A 20,556-nucleotide genomic window follows, 5' to 3' on the forward strand; every position below is an offset into this window, starting at 1 on the left:
AACGCTGAGCTGGGTAAAGAAGATTCCCATAATGCAACGCTCCTGCCCAGACTTGGGGAGTTGGACTGTAGGCGGCGCATGCGCACAAACAGGAGTGCTCCCCCTAGCGTCTGGTTGCAATGGTGACCACCGCCCCTATTAGAAGCGGATGCAGCGGCAACTGGGGCCATTAGAAGAGGACGCAGCCAGCAGGTGCTGGGGGGGAAGAGGCGCGAGGAGAGGAGCGGGCGGGCTTTTGTGACAAGAAGAAGCAGGTGCTGGGAGAGGCGAGCGGGGAGGGGAGCGGAGTGGAGCGGGGGGGTGACAAGAGGACACAGCCGGCTGACGGGCGGGGAGAGGAGAGGAGCGGGGTGGGCTTTTGTGACAAGAGGACGCAGGTGCTGGGAGGGGGAGAGGCGAGTGGGGAGGGGAGCGGAGTGGAGCGGGGGGGGTGGTGACAAGAGGACACAGCCAGCTGACAGGTGTTGGGGGGCGAGAGGCAAGCGGGGAGGTGAGCGGAGCGGATCGTAGGGGGGGTTGTGACATTTTGTGCTCTCATGAACGCGTCTAGGGGGAGGAATAAATTAAGAGCATGCGCTTTTAGTTTGCAGGCACCATCTTGCAGACATCAGTGCTAAAAACATGGCGGTGCAGACACAGGAGAAATACTGTTTACTTCGGGAGGACCGTACTGGTCAAAGGAGCATTTTTATAAGAAATGATTTCAGTGTTCAGGTACATGCAGGGGCCCTCTATTACATACTAAAAGATCAGTAAAACCCTTTCCTTCTCCTTTAAGCTCTCTTTATATGTGAACAGAAATAACATTACCTGACAACTCAAGCAGATATTTTTTTTAAAAAAAACACCTCAGGTCTGCTCGTTTTAGGACTATATCCATTATCTCATGTTGAGAATTACTTATTAACTAAAGACTGAAAAAAGGGCAGAAAGGCTGGTAAAACTTAGCTTTCTGCTCCTATTATCTTATGTCACGCAATAAGGTTACAGTTTGTGTTCTCTATAAAATCCTCTGTTTAACATATGACTCACAAGTCTAGAACTGTTCATGTAAATTCTCAAGAAGTTGTAGCTGATCTGCAGAGAAGAGACCATTGCTGGAGCCGGCACACAGATTCTGGGACAGGATTCACAAGGTACAGAGGCCGTTGCCAATACAGGGACCTGTGGGATTGTTATATATGGGCCCTGTACTAAGGTGCAGATACAGGCAGGGAATGTAACAGAGTGGGCAGGACAGGGTCGGACTGGGGGGTGCAGGGCCCACCGGGGCTCCCACCCCAGGGGCCCTGCAGGTGCCCCAGCCGCGTCCCCTAACCCCCCCCCAGGGGCCCCCTAACCCCCCCGAAGGGCCCCCGCCTGACGTCCTCCCCGAGCGCGTATAAATTGAACGCGTCGGGGAGGAACAGTCAGTAGCGGGGAGCGCCGGCAAAGGTCGGACTGGGCCGCTGGGGCCCACTAGGGCCGGGGCCCACCGGGATTTTTCCCGTTGTCCCGGCGGCCCAGTCCGACCCTGGGGCAGGATATTATTATAATGCAATATATATACATGTACCTTATAGCTGGATGGGCTGTGGGGCCGGCAATGGGTCTGGTTTCACTGCTTGTAACAAATCTTGCATCAAAGGAACATGTTTATCAATTAAGGGGAAAGATTACAGTATAGCTCAAGGGGAGAACTGGTTTCTTGGGATATTTTACCCAGTGCCTAAGCATCAAAATCACACAGGTCCCCATATTTATCAAATGGTGAGTTCTTTCACCCACTGATAAATACACTTCTAATAATCCGATAGGAATTAACAGAACGTGGGTGGGTTTTTATGTATTAAGCTCTAAACGCACATTTTGATAAATCTGCCCCATATTCAAGCAATAATAACATGCTTTATATTTCTATTAAATCTTTGCTTAGATTAGAAAGAAATCTTTTTCAACCAAACATACTGTAGTTTGGTAAATCTATGCATTTTGGGCATCAAACTGTTCATTAGGCCCTTGGCGTTCATAGTTAGAATGTTTTATGTTGGTACATTTTGAAAAATGGGTTATATTATGAGGCAAAATGCAAGCTTTGTGAAGATTTTCAGAATTTTTTTGTTCTGTTTAGCATAGCTTTGTAGTTTGGTAGTTTGCAGTAGAAAGATGTATTTACGCATTTTTGTTTCTTCTGAATGTGTACTTTCAGAAAATATATGGTTTTCTAGGGGCTCCGTACTGTTAGGGGGTCTTATGGCACATAATACATATCCTGGATGCTTATATCGCAGCTTTCAGAGCGTCAGACTATTTTAATTTGGTTTCCTCTGTACCCCACATAGTTTGGTAAATCTCTGCATATTGGGCATCAAACTGTTCAGTAGGCCCCTGGCGTTCATATTTAGAGTGTTTTATGCTGATTATATACATATATATATATGTATATATACTTAATGTATATATATATATATCCGGATGCGTTATAGTTCTGCTTATGTTTACACCGGGAAAATATATATCTGGGTGCGTTATAGTTCTGCTTATGTTTACACCGGGAGAAATATATATCTGGGTGTGTTATAGTTCTGCTTATGTTTACACCGGGAGAAATATATATCTGGGTGTGTTATAGTTCTGCTTATGTTTACACCGGGAGAAAATATATCTGGGTGTGTTATAGTTCTGCTTATGTTTACACCGGGAGAAATATATATCTGGGTGTGTTATAGTTCTGCTTATGTTTACACCGGGAGAAATATATATCTGGGTGTGTTATAGTTCTGCTTATGTTTACACCGGGAGAAATATATATCTGGGTGTGTTATAGTTCTGCAGATGAAGGTTTCCAGATGAAGGTTTCTGTGTGAGACCGAAACATTGAGTAATAAACCTTTCTATTTTTAGATTTACATTTTGCTCACAATTCTTTAAATCCTAGGAGTGCTGTCCTTGTTCCAGTATATATATATATATATAGTCCCAGCACAGGAAGCACACCACAAACAAAGTTATAACTGCCCGGGTGCTCATGCAAGAAAATATACACACAGAGAAGCAATAGAGGCCAGCACTCACGGGACGTTTCAGTTCCTAACAGGAACTTTCATTAGGGAAAGCCTTTCCCTGATGAAAGTTCCTGTTAGGAACTGAAACATCGTATGAATAAAAAACCATGTAGATATATTTTTTGTATATCATTTATTTTTGCTGATAAGCTATTTCACAAAGTTCCGTGGGTGCTGGCCTCTATTGCTTCGCAATTTGTATATATATTTATATATAAAGTCAAAATGCAATACTGGCACTCACGTATAAATCTCAAATCCGCCTGGGTGCAGTCTTCACAGTGAAACCGAGATAAGAAGAAAAAGAAGCCGCTCTCTCAGGACTTAGGTGCAAAAATAAAAAGTAATTTATTGAGTAGACGAACTGACGTTTCGGCTGAACACCTCAGCCTTTCTCAAAGTCAAAAACACATTGTGAATGCTAACATTAAATACAGTGACTGGCGGGAAAATACAAACAGAAACTGGGTGTGACGTCACAGTTTCACGTAGTCCAATACACATCAAGCGTGAAATACTCATTAGCATAATAAAAATGCGTGTCTCATTGTTTATGTATAAACAAATGCTTTGTACATCCGCAATAAACATAACACCTAAAGAAAGAATCGATACCAGTGGACAGAAAGAGTGAAACTAAAAGTATCACGTATAAACAAACAATGTATCAGATATTGAGTTGAAAGGAAATTATCCAACATGTAACAAGTAGTGAGAGACAAAGTGACACAGGGGTGAGGTTACAGTTAACACGACCAGGGGGAAGCAGTATATAAGGAGCAGAGAGTATAAGTAGCCACAAGAGTATATATACCTGCTTGTTAAGGTAGCGGGAGCTGTTAGCTATGAGTGAGAGACAAAGTGACACAGGGGTGAGGTTACAGTTAGCACGACAAGGGGGGAGCAGTATATGTAAAGAACAAAGAGTATAAGTGGCCGAAAGGGTATATATACCTGCTTGTTAAGGTAGTGGGAGCCGTTAGTAAAGAGGCAAAATGTCAGAGGCACCAATGGGACCACATAATGCCCTGAGCAAATGCTATCTTAGAGTGCAGCAGTCCTTGGGCCAACATTAGGTAGTAAATTGGGTTCAGGGTTACCACTCACTTTGCCAGTTGTAGGCGTAATCGTAGAAGGCTTGTCTTTCAAAGTAGAACCATCCCGGATAATAGGCTGCACTGTTGCATGATCCCAGGCAGTATATGCATGCAATCAATTCAACAGGTCTTGCCTACAGGACAGGGTTTACACAGTTTAACGCTGTTTGTGTTGTGGGTATATAGCCCATAAATAAAGAGTTGGTACCCAAATTATGGCCGAATGGCCCGAGACAGGGACTGGTCAGCACAGGTGGTATTAGTACCCCCCATATGGAGGACATAAACCAACCAGGCATTCCTATAGTGTCCCGTCAAAATGGAAGTAAAAAACAATGCCCATGTTAGAAGCTTGGTCATAGGTTGCTGCAGGTGTCTATTAAATAAATCTCAGTAGCACAACCGCAAGTCACTGCAGTCGTGTGCCACAGTTAAGGGATGCTGGAGATATTAAGCTAATCTACACGAGAGCAGGTAGTTTGTAAGTATTTTATAGACAGCAGAATTGAAAACAGAAATGTCAAAAGGACGTATTTTAAGAGGGAAAATACATGCACTGTAAAGAGCGGAGCCGGGAAGCAACTGAAACCCAAACGAGGGGAGGCACACTTATTGATACAAATACACCGACTGTGACAAAAAACACGTAACACATAACAATGATTAAAAAGTAGCTAGGCATAACAATGATTCTAGAGTAGCTAGACACTATATAGGAACTTGTAGGAACTGAATGTTCAAAATTATTGTTAACCAACAAATCCAATAGCAGTGCCTACAAGCCTGTATTACATTCAGTGTCAAAATAGGTGTATAGAAAAATGTACAGACCAATTACTGCTTTGCATATCATGAAATGACGATTACATGCATTTACTCGTGTGTTGTAATAAAGGTGATGGTTACAAGAGATCAGTCAAGCTAATTCGCCTTCAATTATGGTAAATAAAATGGTGAATATGAGACAAGTTCATTCAATCCAAAAGGACTCAGCGTGTTGAGTTTGTGGATCCAGCGGAGTTCAGCTCGCAATAGTAGCTTTTCTCTATTACCACCACGAACCGGAGGTGGAATAAAGTCTATAATCATGCTCCTCATACTAGCCAGCGAGTGATGGTGTGTCAAAAAATGTAGGGCTACCGGAGTGTCTGCCTTTCCTGTGTCTATTGCAGTACGGATTGCCGATCTATGGTTCGCCATACGATCGCGAAATGTCGTGATGGTTTTGCCAATGTAGTATAAACCACAGGGACATCTGATGAAGTATATTATGAACTTGGATGTGCAGGTCACCCGATGCTTGATGGATATTGGCTTGCCTGTATGCGGGTGATGAAACACGGATCCTGTGATTAAGTTCCCACATGTTGTACAAGATGGACATTTGAAACATCCCGGTTTAGTATTACTAAGCCACGTGGTTGGTTTATCTAATGCAGTGCTGTCCAACTTCTGTTGTACCGAGGGCCGGAATTTTTCCGACCTACGTGGTGGAGGGCCGATAATGGAAGCCAGTTTTGACCACTCCCCTTTTTGAAACCGCACCCACTTGAAACCACACCCATGTTATCACATGACCATACCCATATTAATGGTTGTAGTACAGCAAAAACCTGCCATACTCTGCCTGCCCTACCCTGCCTGTGTGCCATACTCTGCCTACCCTACCCTGCCTTTGTGTGTGCCATACTTTGCCTTCCCTACCCTGCCTGTGTGTGCCATACTCTGCCTGCCCTACCCTGCCTGCGTGCCATACTTTCACTGTGTGTGCCATTCTTGGCTGGTTTGTGCCATACTTGGCCTGTGTGTGCCATACTCTGCCTGCCCTACCCTGCCTGTGTGTGCCATACTCTGCCTGCCCTACCCTGCCTGTGTGTGCCATACTCTGCTTGCCCTATGATGCCTGTGTGTATGGCACACACAGGCAGCATACAGTGACACAATGCTGGCACTGCTCCTACAGTCTGCACAATAACTATATATTAAAAAACTTTTTTTTGCAGTACCACCTCAGTATATGTTCTTTTTGTAGTATGCAGGGATTATTTGTGGGTTTCTACTGCTCCTGAGGTGTGAACAGGGGAACATGTGGGTGATTACAGCCTGAGCCTGAGGTGTGAACACTGCAGGGGGTGAACAATGCAGAGATTAAAAGGTGTGAACAACACAGGGGATTACATATTTAAACAATACAGCCTGATTACAGCCTGAATCTGAGGTGAGAACCATGCAGGGGGGGCAGTTAATCACAGTACTGATACCATTTAAAGCTTACACAAGAGTAAGCCATCAAAGCAGCCAGACAGGTGGGGGGCCACACAGAGGGGGGTCTTTTTGTAGACTATTACTTACAACCGTTGGTACAAGGCATGTCCACTTATATCAAAGACTCTGGTGACTTTTTGGATAAATTACTCCAATTGCAACCTTTGCCTCCCCATGTATGCCTAGCCACAATGGATGTGTCCTCGCTATATACAGTAATTCCTACTAATCAAGGTCTTGAAGTGGTTAGAGATTCTCTGCTTAGACAACCTGCAACCAATAGACCACCAATAGACTTTTTGATACATCTATTACAGTTTTGCCTTACCATGAACTATTTTAAATTTGAAAGATCGTTCTTTTTACAAACAAGCGGAACCAGTATGGGTTCGAATGTAGCACCTTCCTTCGCGAATCTGTACATGTCAAATTATGAACATACTCATATTTTACCCAATTATGGGACCTACATTTTCAAATTGTACCGCTACATCGATGATTTGTTCATCCTATGGACTGGTACATGTGAACAATTTTCGTCTATGATCACTGAACTAAACTCCTTGCCCTCACCAATCCGCTTTACTGCATCAATTGACACACAACAAATATCATTTTTGGATCTGACCATTACACTAACACCAACGGGAATCCATACTACCACATATAGGAAACCAACGGATCGTAACACTCTTCTTCACCACTCCTCTTGCCATCCACCACATCTCCTTAAGAGCATTCCTTTTTCACAGATGCTCCGTATGGTCAGAAATAATTCTCATCCGATACACTTGGAAGAACAACTCGAAGATCTGATTGAGCGATTTTTGAAAAGAGGATATAACTTCCATCATTTGGTATCCTGCAAAGAAAAAGCACTGTCCTATAGCCAAAAGGATCTCCTGGGGGTCCGGAAAAATAAATCGGATACTATGCCAGAGAGACTCACTTTTCTAACCACCTACAGTCAGGACAAAAAACCAATGATTGAGTCAATCCACAATCACTGGTCAGTGATGGCCAAAGACAAGACACTTCCACCCATATTTAGAACTCCCCCCCGCATTGCATACAGACGTGGGCGGAGTCTAAGGGATCTGCTGATGAAAACAGACCCCATACACTGTTATACATTAGATAAACCAACCACGTGGCTTAGTAATACTAAACCGGGATGTTTCAAATGTCCATCTTGTACAACATGTGGGAACTTAATCACAGGATCCGTGTTTCATCACCCGCATACAGGCAAGCCAATATCCATCAAGCATCGGGTGACCTGCACATCCAAGTTCATAATATACTTCATCAGATGTCCCTGTGGTTTATACTACATTGGCAAAACCATCACGACATTTCGCGATCGTATGGCGAACCATAGATCGGCAATCCGTACTGCAATAGACACAGGAAAGGCAGACACTCCGGTAGCCCTACATTTTTTGACACACCATCACTCGCTGGCTAGTATGAGGAGCATGATTATAGACTTTATTCCACCTCCGGTTCGTGGTGGTAATAGAGAAAAGCTACTATTGCAAGCTGAACTCCGCTGGATCCACAAACTCAACACGCTGAGTCCTTTTGGATTGAATGAACTTGTCTCATATTCACCATTTTATTTACCATAATTGAAGGCGAATTAGCTTGACTGATCTCTTGTAACCATCACCTTTATTACAACACACGAGTAAATGCATGTAATCGTCATTTCATGATATGCAAAGCAGTAATTGGTCTGTACATTTTTCTATACACCTATTTTGACACTGAATGTAATACAGGCTTGTAGGCACTGCTATTGGATTTGTTGGTTAACAATAATTTTGAACATTCAGTTCCTACAAGTTCCTATATAGTGTCTAGCTACTCTAGAATCATTGTTATGCCTAGCTACTTTTTAATCATTGTTATGTGTTACGTTTTTTGTCACAGTCGGTGTATTTGTATCAATAAGTGTGCCTCCCCTCGTTTGGGTTTCAGTTGCTTCCCGGCTCCGCTCTTTACAGTGCATGTATTTTCCCTCTTAAAACACGTCCTTTTGACATTTCTGTTTTCAATTCTGCTGTCTATAAAATACTTACAAACTACCTGCTCTCGTGTAGATTAGCTTAATATCTCCAGCATCCCTTAACTGTGGCACACGACTGCAGTGACTTGCGGTTGTGCTACTGAGATTTATTTAATAGACACCTGCAGCAACCTATGACCAAGCTTCTAACATGGGCATTGTTTTTTACTTCCATTTTGACGGGACACTATAGGAATGCCTGGTTGGTTTATGTCCTCCATATGGGGGGTACTAATACCACCTGTGCTGACCAGTCCCTGTCTCGGGCCGTTCGGCCATAATTTGGGTACCAACTCTTTATTTATGGGCTATATACCCACAACACAAACAGCGTTAAACTGTGTAAACCCTGTCCTGTAGGCAAGACCTGTTGAATTGATTGCATGCATATACTGCCTGGGATCATGCAACAGTGCAGCCTATTATCCGGGATGGTTCTACTTTGAAAGACAAGCCTTCTACGATTACGCCTACAACTGGCAAAGTGAGTGGTAACCCTGAACCCAATTTACTACCTAATGTTGGCCCAAGGACTGCTGCACTCTAAGATAGCATTTGCTCAGGGCATTATGTGGTCCCATTGGTGCCTCTGACATTTTGCCTCTTTACTAACGGCTCCCACTACCTTAAACAAGCAGGTATATATACCCTTTCGGCCACTTATACTCTTTGTTCTTTACATATACTGCTCCCCCCTTGTCGTGCTAACTGTAACCTCACCCCTGTGTCACTTTGTCTCTCACTCATAGCTAACAGCTCCCGCTACCTTAACAAGCAGGTATATATACTCTTGTGGCTACTTATACTCTCTGCTCCTTATATACTGCTTCCCCCTGGTCGTGTTAACTGTAACCTCACCCCTGTGTCACTTTGTCTCTCACTACTTGTTACATGTTGGATAATTTCCTTTCAACTCAATATCTGATACATTGTTTGTTTATACGTGATACTTTTAGTTTCACTCTTTCTGTCCACTGGTATCGATTCTTTCTTTAGGTGTTATGTTTATTGCGGATGTACAAAGCATTTGTTTATACATAAACAATGAGACACGCATTTTTTATTATGCTAATGAGTATTTCACGCTTGATGTGTATTGGACTACGTGAAACTGTGACGTCACATCCAGTTTCTGTTTGTATTTTCCCGCCAGTCACTGTATTTAATGTTAGCATTCACAATGTGTTTTTGACTTTGAGAAAGGCTGAGGTGTTCAGCCGAAACGTCAGTTCGTCTACTCAATAAATTACTTTTTATTTTTGCACCTAAGTCCTGAGAGAGCGGCTTCTTTTTCTTCTTATTTATATATAAATGTAGGATACAGAATAGGGTAAAATACAAGCTTTAAGACAATTTTCAGAAATTACATAAAAATTGTTACAGTTAGCTTAGCTTTGCTGTTTGGTGCTTTGCCATACAAAGACATATTTACCCATTTTACATTAGGCAGAATATGTATTTCCTACTTTTACTACATTTATTTCTGCTACCAAAAAATATTCCACCTGATTTACACGCCATGAAATATGTATGCACTAACTTCCTTTTGGAGTCTCTAAATGCCAGATACATCAGTGATCCTATGCACAATTGGCATCAAAATGTTCTGTGGACCCTCGGCTTTCATATTTTTTTTTTCACTTGGTTTTGCTTTAAAAGCAGTGGGTGAGCTTTAGCCTATAGGATAAACCCATGTAAATGGGATTTCTTGGAGCTTGTTTGGAATTCATTCCCAGAATTCCTTTTGTTAATTTGTATCTGTATGAGGCAGTCTCCTCAACCCTTATGATTTGTTTGTGAATCCATAATTTTTTATAGAAACTGCTAAATTCAGTAAAGCATTGCTGTTTGGTACTTAGGAGTTGGAGACATGGGTACCCATTTTGGATTCGGCAGAATGTGTACTTTTCAAAAATGTATGGTTTCCTGGGGTAAACCTAATGTTCCAGGATTTTTGGCTTTGGAATCTAAAGTATGTCGTATTCTGCTGTAATGCTTTGAAAATTTAGTAATTTACTGCTGGAAGTTTTTGATCTATAGAAGTCAGAAATCTCCATAAAACTATACATATCAGGTATTGGCATGTTCGGGAGACATGAGGCTTTCCAAATCAGTAGAATTTTTGTCCATAAAATAAAATATGTTTCTGGTATAAACACCTATATCATGAAAAATATTAATTATTCTTTTTTGTTTTGTATTTTGAGCTCTACATCTTGTTCCAGAAATGGAAACACACAAAAACAACATGAGGTGTATTAGGCACGGGAGCCATACATATTGATACCTAGTTTCAAGTTGCAGTTGGTCACTTGAAAATAAGTTGACAGTGATTAGGGAGTGATGTATCTGCATTTGTACAATATACATTTAATAATAGGGGTAGTAATGCTAATGGCTGCTGTACCTTACAATAGAGAGAGCAATGATTCCAACAATATGTAAATCTGAATAATGCAGCCGTAAGGGGGGAGCAGGGAGTCACTCTGATACAGAGACAGATGCTTGGGGTCTAGAAAGAGCTGATTGTACTGAGGCAGCAGCACAGGGGCCTGGGTAAGTTCCCAGGCAATACAGAAGGATATTAACCTGTGCACAAATCAGTAGTATGTAGGTGTGCGGGCCTGAGACCGGCTTGTTCCCTATGGTTTGGGCAGGTTTGAGCTGGTGAATTTACTCCCAGTAACGGTTCCCCTTCTCCAACTGTGATGGTGTCCCAGCATTAGCATCTACATATTACCTGCCCTGCCCCAGCTTCTCCAGTCTGTCTCTTTGCCCCACCCATCCATGACATCACCAAAGGGGGCAGGTTTAAACACTTTGGAGAAGGATCAATTCGGGTTGTGGCCGGGTCAGTGTGAGTTGTCAATTAGTCGCCCTGTGCATCACTAATAATATCCACCCACTTGGCCCCCCTGTGCTGCTGTATGGGTATCCAGGAAGGATTCCCAGCTGTGGGAGCCCACATTTTTATCATTAATGGGCCACTGTAACTTTAAAGGGCACCTGTCACCCTGAAATTGCTTCCCCCACCACAGGCATGGCCTAATAGAGTACACTCTCCAGTTGGGGGAACAATAGCTTTTCTCACAGCATTTTTTTCCCCCAAACTATTGTTTTCCCCAGCTGGAGTGTGGCTCTATTAGTTCTATTATCTCTATTAGCTCTATTAGCTCTATTAGCCTGCACCTCTGGTGGGGGAAGTAGTTTCATGCTGATAGTTGCCCTTTTAGATTTCATAATAAATTGCACTTGGAACAATTATTAGTGGGATAGTTTATTGTATCTCTTGTGCAAACTAAGGGTTAATCCATTAGCCACATATTGTGCAAAGCCATGGGGCACAGAAACAGGGTGCCATTACAGTAACAGTAACTGTTATATTACACATTCAACCAACAGGGAAACTTGAATCTTCCAATAAATCCCAGGTACCTTTCCATGTAACATTGGTTTGGCTGCGGCGCTGCCCAGGGACAGTATTTAATAAGAAACTGAGATTATGGAACAAATTGTCAGTGTTTCAGTATGTATGTTTGTATATATGTATATTTTTATTTATGTTTTAAGTGCTCAATTTGTGTGCGTGTATATGTGCTATTTGCGTGTATATATGCTTAGATTTGCGCAGACGTGGCTGCATTTAAATCTTTCCGCCTGTTCATTTGTGGTGTATTTCTGACTGCGCGTTCTTCACCAGTATATCCGCAGATTTGAGCTACAATAAACTCAGTGCAATATTTATTGAAATTAATTTAGGCATGTCATTAATAAAACCATGTTAATGTTTCTGACATTAACATTTACCCTTTTTTTAACTTTGTACAGGTATAGGACCCATTATCCAGAATGCCCGGAACCAAGGGTATTCCGGATAAGGGGTCTTTCCGTAATTTGGATCTTCATACCTTAAGTCTATTAAAAAATCAATAAAACATTAATTAAACTCAATAAGATTATTTTGCATCCAGTAAGGATTACAACAACAACAACAAACATTTGTAAAGCGCTTTTCTCCCGTGGGACACAATCTTAGTTTGGATCAAATACAAAGCACTGTTTTATTTTTACAGAGAAAAAGGAAATAATTTTTTAAAATCTGAATTATTTGCTTATAATGGAGTCTATGGGAGACAGGCTTTCCGTAATTCTGAGCTTTCTGGATATCGGGTTTCCGGATAAGGGATCCCATACCTGTACTTATTTATAAAGCCAGTTGCACAACAATGCACACCAATTGTCGCACTGTGCAATATAATGAACGCAACCAAACTGATTTTGCCAACAATTTAGCCGTAACCCTGAGCCATCTATGCACATAATTTAAGTTTTGCGACCTCATATGCGCATGTTTGTATGGCGCAGCCGTTTGCCTCAAAACTAGCGCATTAAACTTTAAGCGACTGTTTGCACTATACTGTTAAATATGCTTATGCACAGGGCTAAAGTTTTTTTTTAGAACCTTTACAGTTTGTTTTTATGTGTACATGTTGTCAGAAAGGGAACATTCCAGCCCCTTATATACAGGGTACAGCATATTAACACATATTCTCTATTTTGTCAATAAATGTTTGGATGTTCCTTTTAGAACACAGATTTCTTCATATACAGATTAGGTACAAGCGGTGCTGTAACCCGTTAATTTATATATTTCCCAATTGCAGATTAGGCTGTTGGTTGGTGATTATGGGACCTGCTATTCTCAAGATTGTGCATTTCTTTGGGCTCTTCATTCTCTGTTCCATGTTTGAAGGATCCCTTTCGGGTAAGTGTTTATTTTATATACACAGAATGTCTTTATGCCAGTAGTGGGTGCTGAGGTTTCAAATCTGAAGGATAGTAATGGCAGCCCATTACCCTTGCACCTTCCCATTCCTACTGCTAGAACTCCATGACTAAAGCTAATGTATGAAATGTAACTTCTAATTGAATGAGTTAAAAAGATGTCAGCTGAATGTTAGAATAAAGGAGTATAGTACCGGTTCTGCTAATATCACTCAAGGATCCAGAGATCAGTTATTGAAAAAAATCTTATACTTGAATCCAAACTCAGTCAGTGGCATGGGTAGCAATTATATACTGAATGTAACATGTTACAAGTATTCAGGCCATTTGTTAGTATCAATCTCCCTTGCATGGCAACAACTGTACCCAGTGCAGCAGTGCTGCAGTGACTGTATTACAGTCATTCAGTTTGCTCTGGCTGTATTACAGTCATTCAGTTTGCTCCGGCTGTATTACAGTCATTCAGTTTGCTCTGGCTGTATTACAGTCATTCAGTTTGCTCTGGCTGTATTACAGTCATTCAGTTTGCTCCGGCTGTATTACAGTTCATTCAGTTTGCTCCGGCTGTATTACAGTCATTCAGTTTGCTCCGGCTCTATTACAGTTCATTCAGTTTGCTCCAGCTGTATTACAGTTCATTCAGTTTGCTCCAGCTGTATTACAGTTCATTCAGTTTGCTCCAGCTCTATTACAGTTCAGTCAGTTTGCTCCGCTCTATTACAGTTCATTCAGTTTGCTCTGGCTGTATTACAGTTCATTCAGTTTGCTCCGGCTGTATTACAGTTCATTCAGTTTGCTCCGGCTCTATTACAGTTCAGTCAGTTTGCTCCGGCTCTATTACAGTTCATTCAGTTTGCTCCGGCTGTATTACAGTTCATTCAGTTTGCTCCGGCTCTATTACAGTTCAGTCAGTTTGCTCCGGCTCTATTACAGTTCATTCAGTTTGCTCCGGCTGTATTACAGTTCATTCAGTTTGCTCCGGCTGTATTACAGTTCATTCAGTTTGCTCCAGCTCTATTACAGTTCAGTCAGTTTGCTCCGCTCTATTACAGTTCATTCAGTTTGCTCTGGCTGTATTACAGTTCATTCAGTTTGCTCCGGCTGTATTACAGTTCATTCAGTTTGCTCCGGCTCTATTACAGTTCAGTCAGTTTGCTCCGGCTCTATTACAGTTCATTCAGTTTGCTCCGGCTGTATTACAGTTCATTCAGTTTGCTCCGGCTCTATTACAGTTCATTCAGTTTGCTCCGGCTCTATTACAGTTCATTCAGTTTGCTCCGGCTGTATTACAGTTCATTCAGTTTGCTCCGGCTGTATTACAGTTCATTCAGTTTGCTCCGGCTGTATTACAGTTCATTCAGAAATGTGTGTCATCTGCTAAGTTTAGTCTGGAGGCAACTCCTCCTGCCGCCATTTAATCCCTTCATCGATTTGGGTGGGGGGTGCTTTTGTTTAATTTGCTATTGTAATTGGGTGCTGACGTTTCTGGAAGAATCTGTACCTATAAATTAAAAATATTCGATAATTACCTCAATGCGATGGAAATAACGCTTTGCAATTATCTGGATTTTTGCACATGCGATATGAGTAGTAACACATGCAAAATGAGTTTTGATGAATCGGTACTTAATTAAAGAACACTTTTTAATGCATAAAACTATCTGTTAAGTGATAATGACCTTTTTTGAATCAGCCCCAAAGTCAAGTTACTGTCAAAAAGATGAGGAAGGTGGTCCCTGCCCTGTAGAGCATATTCATGGGGTCCCTGTCCCCGACTTCACCAGAGTGACTAACAACACTCTTCTGCCTCCAGCACAGTGCTGCTTCCACTGTGAACACAGGCAGCCAAAGAGACAGACCCCCCCCTGCTAAACACTATATCTCAGTGCCAAGGGAGTGGTCTCCCTGTTACCCAATAAACACACATATGAACTCAAAACTGATACATGGGCCTTTGCCCAGAAACAGCACAAAACCAGGAAGCTGCAGGGTTTAAAGCCATAGGGACTAGTTAACCCTATGGATCCCTACATTCACCCGGGGGGAAACCCATTCCGTCCCGGCAATGGTTCAAACACATTTCAAGCATAATATACAGTGCAAGAATCAGTGCAACACACAGTACCAAACATCCCCTTCAAGTACCCTCTCCTGAGGCATAGCGGGTACAATGGTTCCTGTGGACATAAAGAGGTTAAGGCACAAACATTAACTTTATTAAGCCCACTTCTGCCCCACCTTTATGGGCAACAGAACATGATCATCCCCCTAAGTGTCTCTGTCCTTGGGAGTCCATAGGGGTGACCAACCAGTGGGAAATCCGGGCATAACCTCGCACCTTAGGTTTCTCCCAACCTCCCGGCCTTTATCCGCCATCTCTTTGGACAATAAAGCAGGGTCTATGGAAAGTCACTACAGTTGGGGTGTTCCACCGCCGCAGTAACACCCGGGGGAAATGGCTTTCTTACCCCCCTCTCACAGCAATCCAGTCCGCAGCCGCAGTCATCTGGAACTTATCCGGTTGCAGTCCTCAGTGGTAGCAGCCGCTTACCAACTCCCAATCAGGCAGCATGTCTCGCTTGCATCTGGGTCCGAGGTCTGTCACAAAATGGCCGACGCTCCGCGAAGTCTCGTCAACAAGCGTGACTTCCCGCGGGATCTCACAGAAGCGCGCCAAACTCCACAGCGATTGATTGATGGCTTCAACAGCCAATGGGTACTCATGGGGGAACCTTCAAGCCCGAACCCACGGCCAAACACAACGTAGAATTCACGATCAGCATCCACAGGTGCCTTTTCCTATCGAGTCCGGCAGCATGTCAGCAAAATTTAAAAGTACATGCACACCAGCTCAGCACCCTCAGGATAATGCTCCGCCCTGTTCAAGGATGGCTCTGCCCCACGTTGGGCGCCTTAAATGTAACCCTTTCTTGGCTGTAACAAGCCAATAGCACGACTAGATAGGTCTAGAGCATGGGGTACATGCGACTCAGTCCTTCAGGATGGGCCTTCGCTATGTGGAAGTAACCAAACGGAGCTATGGCGTAGTGCAACTACAACTCACTGTAGCTGTGTGTAGTGCAGAATAACAAATGGGCGCCAGAAGGTTCTTGCAGTTGAACAGTAGAACTGGTTTCTTTTCAGCGACAAGCAATTTGCAGGGTATATTTGCAATATACTCACACACATCAGTCAGCATAGCTTTCTCTGAGGACAGCACAGAGAGGGGGCACACCCGCTCCTCCCAACTCCCCTTGAGCCTGGGCAGGGTCAGTGCCACCGGTTCAGTTGCTCACTCTGTGGAACAGTCAGCTGGATACCACACTCCTCAGGCCCCACGGCAACTTTGGATCAGGGTTCAAACTACCTGCCTCCTAGGTCTAAACCGTGGCCCTACGCTAAGGCAACAATGCCTGTCTGGAAGGGACTCCCACAGCTACTTTCCTCTGAGCCAAACTGCTCATGCTCTCTTCCCTCACTATCTCACTTTCCTAGCAAGTGCTCCACAAAACTTGCTATCTAACTGCTCCTCATTCACAGGGTCTCTGTCCCCGACTTCACCAGAGTGGCTGACACACTCTGGGGCACATGGCTTTACTGGGGGCCTAGTTCTTCTGCCTCCAGCACAGTGCTGCTTCCCCTGTGAACACAGGCAGCCAAAGAGGCAGCCCTACCCCCCTGCTAAACACTATATCTGTGTCCCAAGGGAGTGGTCTCCCTGTTACCCAATAATCACACATATGAACTCAAAACTGATACATGGGTCTTTGCCCAGTAACAGCACAAAACCAGGAAGCTGCAGGGTTTAAAGCCATAGGGACTAGTTAACCCTATGGATCCCTACACTTACATAGTAACATAGTAACAAGGCAGAAAGGTTTCAGTTGGGAAGTGCAGTATTCTAGTCCTAATGTACATGTGAACCATTTATATGTGTTTCTTTCTCTATATATCTATTTTATTTATATTCATTGCTCAGTAAGGATGAGTTCTTGCCTACTGTGCCTTCCTGTATATGAGTGTAACGGGCTGTTCCCCTGTGTATAGGGCAGATCAGTGATGTTGGATATGATCTGTCACATATTAACCAAACTGGCTGCCATCAGCCTTCGTATTTGGTTCCAAACATGCTGAGGATATTGGCTGCCGATTGTACAGTGGTGTGAAAAACTATTTGCCCTGATTTCTTATTCTTTTGCATGTTTGTCACACAAAATGTTTCTGATCATCAAACACATTTAACTATTAGTCAAACACAAAATGCAGTTTTTAAATGAGGGTTTTTATTATTTAGGGAGAAAAAAATCCAAACCTACATGGCCCTGTGTGAAAAAGTAATTGCCCCTGAACCTAATAACTGGTTGGGCCACCCTTAGCAGCAATAACTGCAATCAAGCGTTTGCAATAACTTGCAATGACTCTTTTACAGCGCTCTGGAGGAATTTTGGCCCACTCATCTTTGCAGAATTGTTGTAATTCAGCTTTATTTGAGGGTTTTCTAGCATGAACCGCCTTTTTAAGGTCATGCCACAACATCTCAATAGGATTCAGGTCAGGACTTTGACTAGGCCACTCCAAAGTCTTCATTTTGTTTTTCTTCAGCCATTCAGAGGTGGATTTGCTGGTGTGTTTTGGGTCATTGTCCTGCTGCAGCACCCAAGATCGCTTCAGCTTGAGTTGACGAACAGATGGCCGGACATTCTCCTTCAGGATTTTTTGGTAGACAGTAGAATTCATGGTTCCATCTATCACAGCAAGCCTTCCAGGTCCTGAAGCAGCAAAACAACCCCAGACCATTACACTACCACCACCATATTTTACTGTTGGTATGATGTTCTTTTTCTGAAATGCTGTGTTACTTTTACGCCAGATGTAACGGGACACGCACCTTCCTAAAAGTTCAACTTTTGTCTCATCGGTCCACAAGGTATTTTCCCAAAAGTCTTGGCAATCATTGAGATGTTTTTTAGCAAAATTGAGACGAGCCATAATGTTCTTTTTGCTTAAAAGTGGTTTGCGCCTTGGAAATCTGCCATGCAGGCCGTTTTTGCCCAGTCTCTTTCTTATGGTGGAGTTGTGAACACTGACCTTAATGGAGGCAAGTGAGGCCTGCAGTTCTTTAGATGTTGTCCTGGGGTCTTTTGTGGCCTCTCGGATGAGTTGTCTCTGCGCTCTTGGGGTAATTTTGGTCGGCCGGCCACTCCTGGGAAGGTTCACCACTGTTCCATGTTTTTGCCATTTGTGGATAATGGCTCTCACTGTGGTTCGCTGGAGTCCCAAAGCTTTAGAAATGGCTTTATAACCTTTACCAGACTGATAGATCTCAATTACTTTTGTTCTCATTTGTTCCTGAATTTCTTTGGATCTTGGCATGATGTCTAGCTTTTGAGGTGCTTTTGGTCTACTTCTCTGTGTCAGGTAGCTCCTATTTAAGTGATTTCTTGATTGAAACAGGTGTGGCAGTAATCAGGCCTGGGGGTGACTACAGAAATTGATATTGAAATTGAAAATTGAAATTGATAAACCACAGTTAAGTTATTTTTTAACAAGGGGGGCAATCACTTTTTCACACAGGGCCATGTAGATTTGGAGTTTTTTTTCTCCCTTAATAACGTAAACCTTCATTTAAAAACTGCATTTTGTGTTCAATTATGTTATCTTTGACTAATAGTTAACGGTTTTTGATGAGCAGAAACATTTAAGTGTGACAAACATGCAAAAGAATAAGAAATCAGGCAAATAGTTTTTCACACCACTGTATATAACTATGAGCTGAACTGCTATATGATTCTCTGCATAATCCCACAATCGGGCAAGTGCCAAACTGCAGCAGCAAAGTCTGCGCTACACACTGTAACTGCCCTGCTCAGCCAGATTGGTCAGTGATGCTGAAAGGTCATCTTTGTGCTTGGAGATATGTCTGTGCATCTGAAATTCTTTCAAATAATTATCTTTCAAATCATTTTCAATTATTCTATGCTGTGTTTTTAACAGTCAGATTTACGGTTTCTTCTACAACATCAGTTGTTGCTGCACTTGGATCAGATGTGGTGTTACCTTGTCATCTGACCCCTGAGATGAACGCAGAGAAGATGGAAATCCGTTGGTTTAAGCCTATGTACCAGCCCTATGTTCATCTTTATATTAATGGGAAAGACGATTACACAGCCCAGATGCCACAGTTTGCTAACAGAACAGAACTGCTAAAAGAGAACATCACTAGAGGAATTTTCCCTTTAAAGATCCGTAATGTCACAGCTCAGGATTCTGGGGAATATTATTGTTTTGTTGAGTCCACTGAACATCACGGTATGGCAGCAGTACAGCTACAGGTTACTGGTAAGTGAGCAGAGTTTTACTAAAGCCTCTCTGGTATTTTTTTAATTGATAATGATTATACTGGTCCTTAGGCTACTACTTAAACCTGGCAACTGAGAAATGATATGTCCCTATATTATGGAAAGAAATACAGATTGGCACAGAGTTTTAGCCATCTCCATCTTGGCCCTGCTTGATTCCCATTAATCAGAGAGCAGGCACGTGTGCATTGGGTGCTGGGATCCTGTGCCGGTGCAAATGAAGTCTCCCATCACAGGGATCCAAGCAGGGATTAGACATGACAATGTATAAGTGCTCAGTGTTCCCTGGGTCACTGGGAGTACTAGTGGGCCTCTGAGTACCATCCTGTGATGGGCAAGTGGATATGGGCAGGTTAGCTGCTTACAGAGGTGCAGTTATATTGAATTAACAGGGTACAGCACAGAGGTATATTTATAGGTTATGGTGCCTAAGCCCTTAATGAAGGATATTGCCCCTCAATTTTTGGGAAAAACTTTATTCAGTCATTTTGCCTTCCCATTTTGATATCATGCCTTTCCACTGGCGATTTGCTATGTTGCCAGTGGAAAGGCATTTTGGAGAGATTAATTGCCAATGGTAGAAGAGATTTATGGCGGGTGACTAACATCTCAGTGGGGCATTGGCCTTATACTTTACAATATATCCAATATATAAATAGTATGTTCTAACATCAGAATGCACTGTTTATAACATAAAAAGCCCAGAACTCTGACAAGCTCTTCTATCAGTATGGTATGTCACAGCCTATTGCAATGCAAACAAACAAACCAAACAAATTATACAGAGAACATAAGTACTGCTTTGGATTTGGGTTTTTTTCTCCAAATTGAGAATATCACGGCAAAAAACGTGTTTGCAAATATATTAGCATTTAAGTTTTTCAAACTCGAATATTTGAGATTTATTAAAGTAAAAAATCAAAAATTGACATAAA

The 20,556-nt window shown here is 42.5% G+C and overlaps 1 protein-coding gene across 1 annotated transcript in view; it reads left to right on the top strand.

Annotated features, from left to right (window-relative positions):
- The first annotated feature begins 621 nt into the window (after nucleotides 1-621).
- The window catches only part of LOC100495374 (butyrophilin-like protein 2), a 53,723-nt gene continuing 33,788 nt past the window's right edge, over nucleotides 622-20,556 (top strand). The window contains exons 1-4 of the mRNA XM_031891827.1: nucleotides 622-667; nucleotides 1,073-1,136; nucleotides 13,142-13,242; nucleotides 19,257-19,601. Of these exons, the coding sequence (XP_031747687.1) occupies nucleotides 622-667; nucleotides 1,073-1,136; nucleotides 13,142-13,242; nucleotides 19,257-19,601 (556 nt within the window). The remainder of the gene's footprint in view (nucleotides 668-1,072; nucleotides 1,137-13,141; nucleotides 13,243-19,256; nucleotides 19,602-20,556) is intronic.

Source organism: Xenopus tropicalis, chromosome 8 (assembly GCF_000004195.4).
Source record: "Xenopus tropicalis strain Nigerian chromosome 8, UCB_Xtro_10.0, whole genome shotgun sequence".
NCBI classification, from domain to species: domain Eukaryota; kingdom Metazoa; phylum Chordata; class Amphibia; order Anura; family Pipidae; genus Xenopus; species Xenopus tropicalis.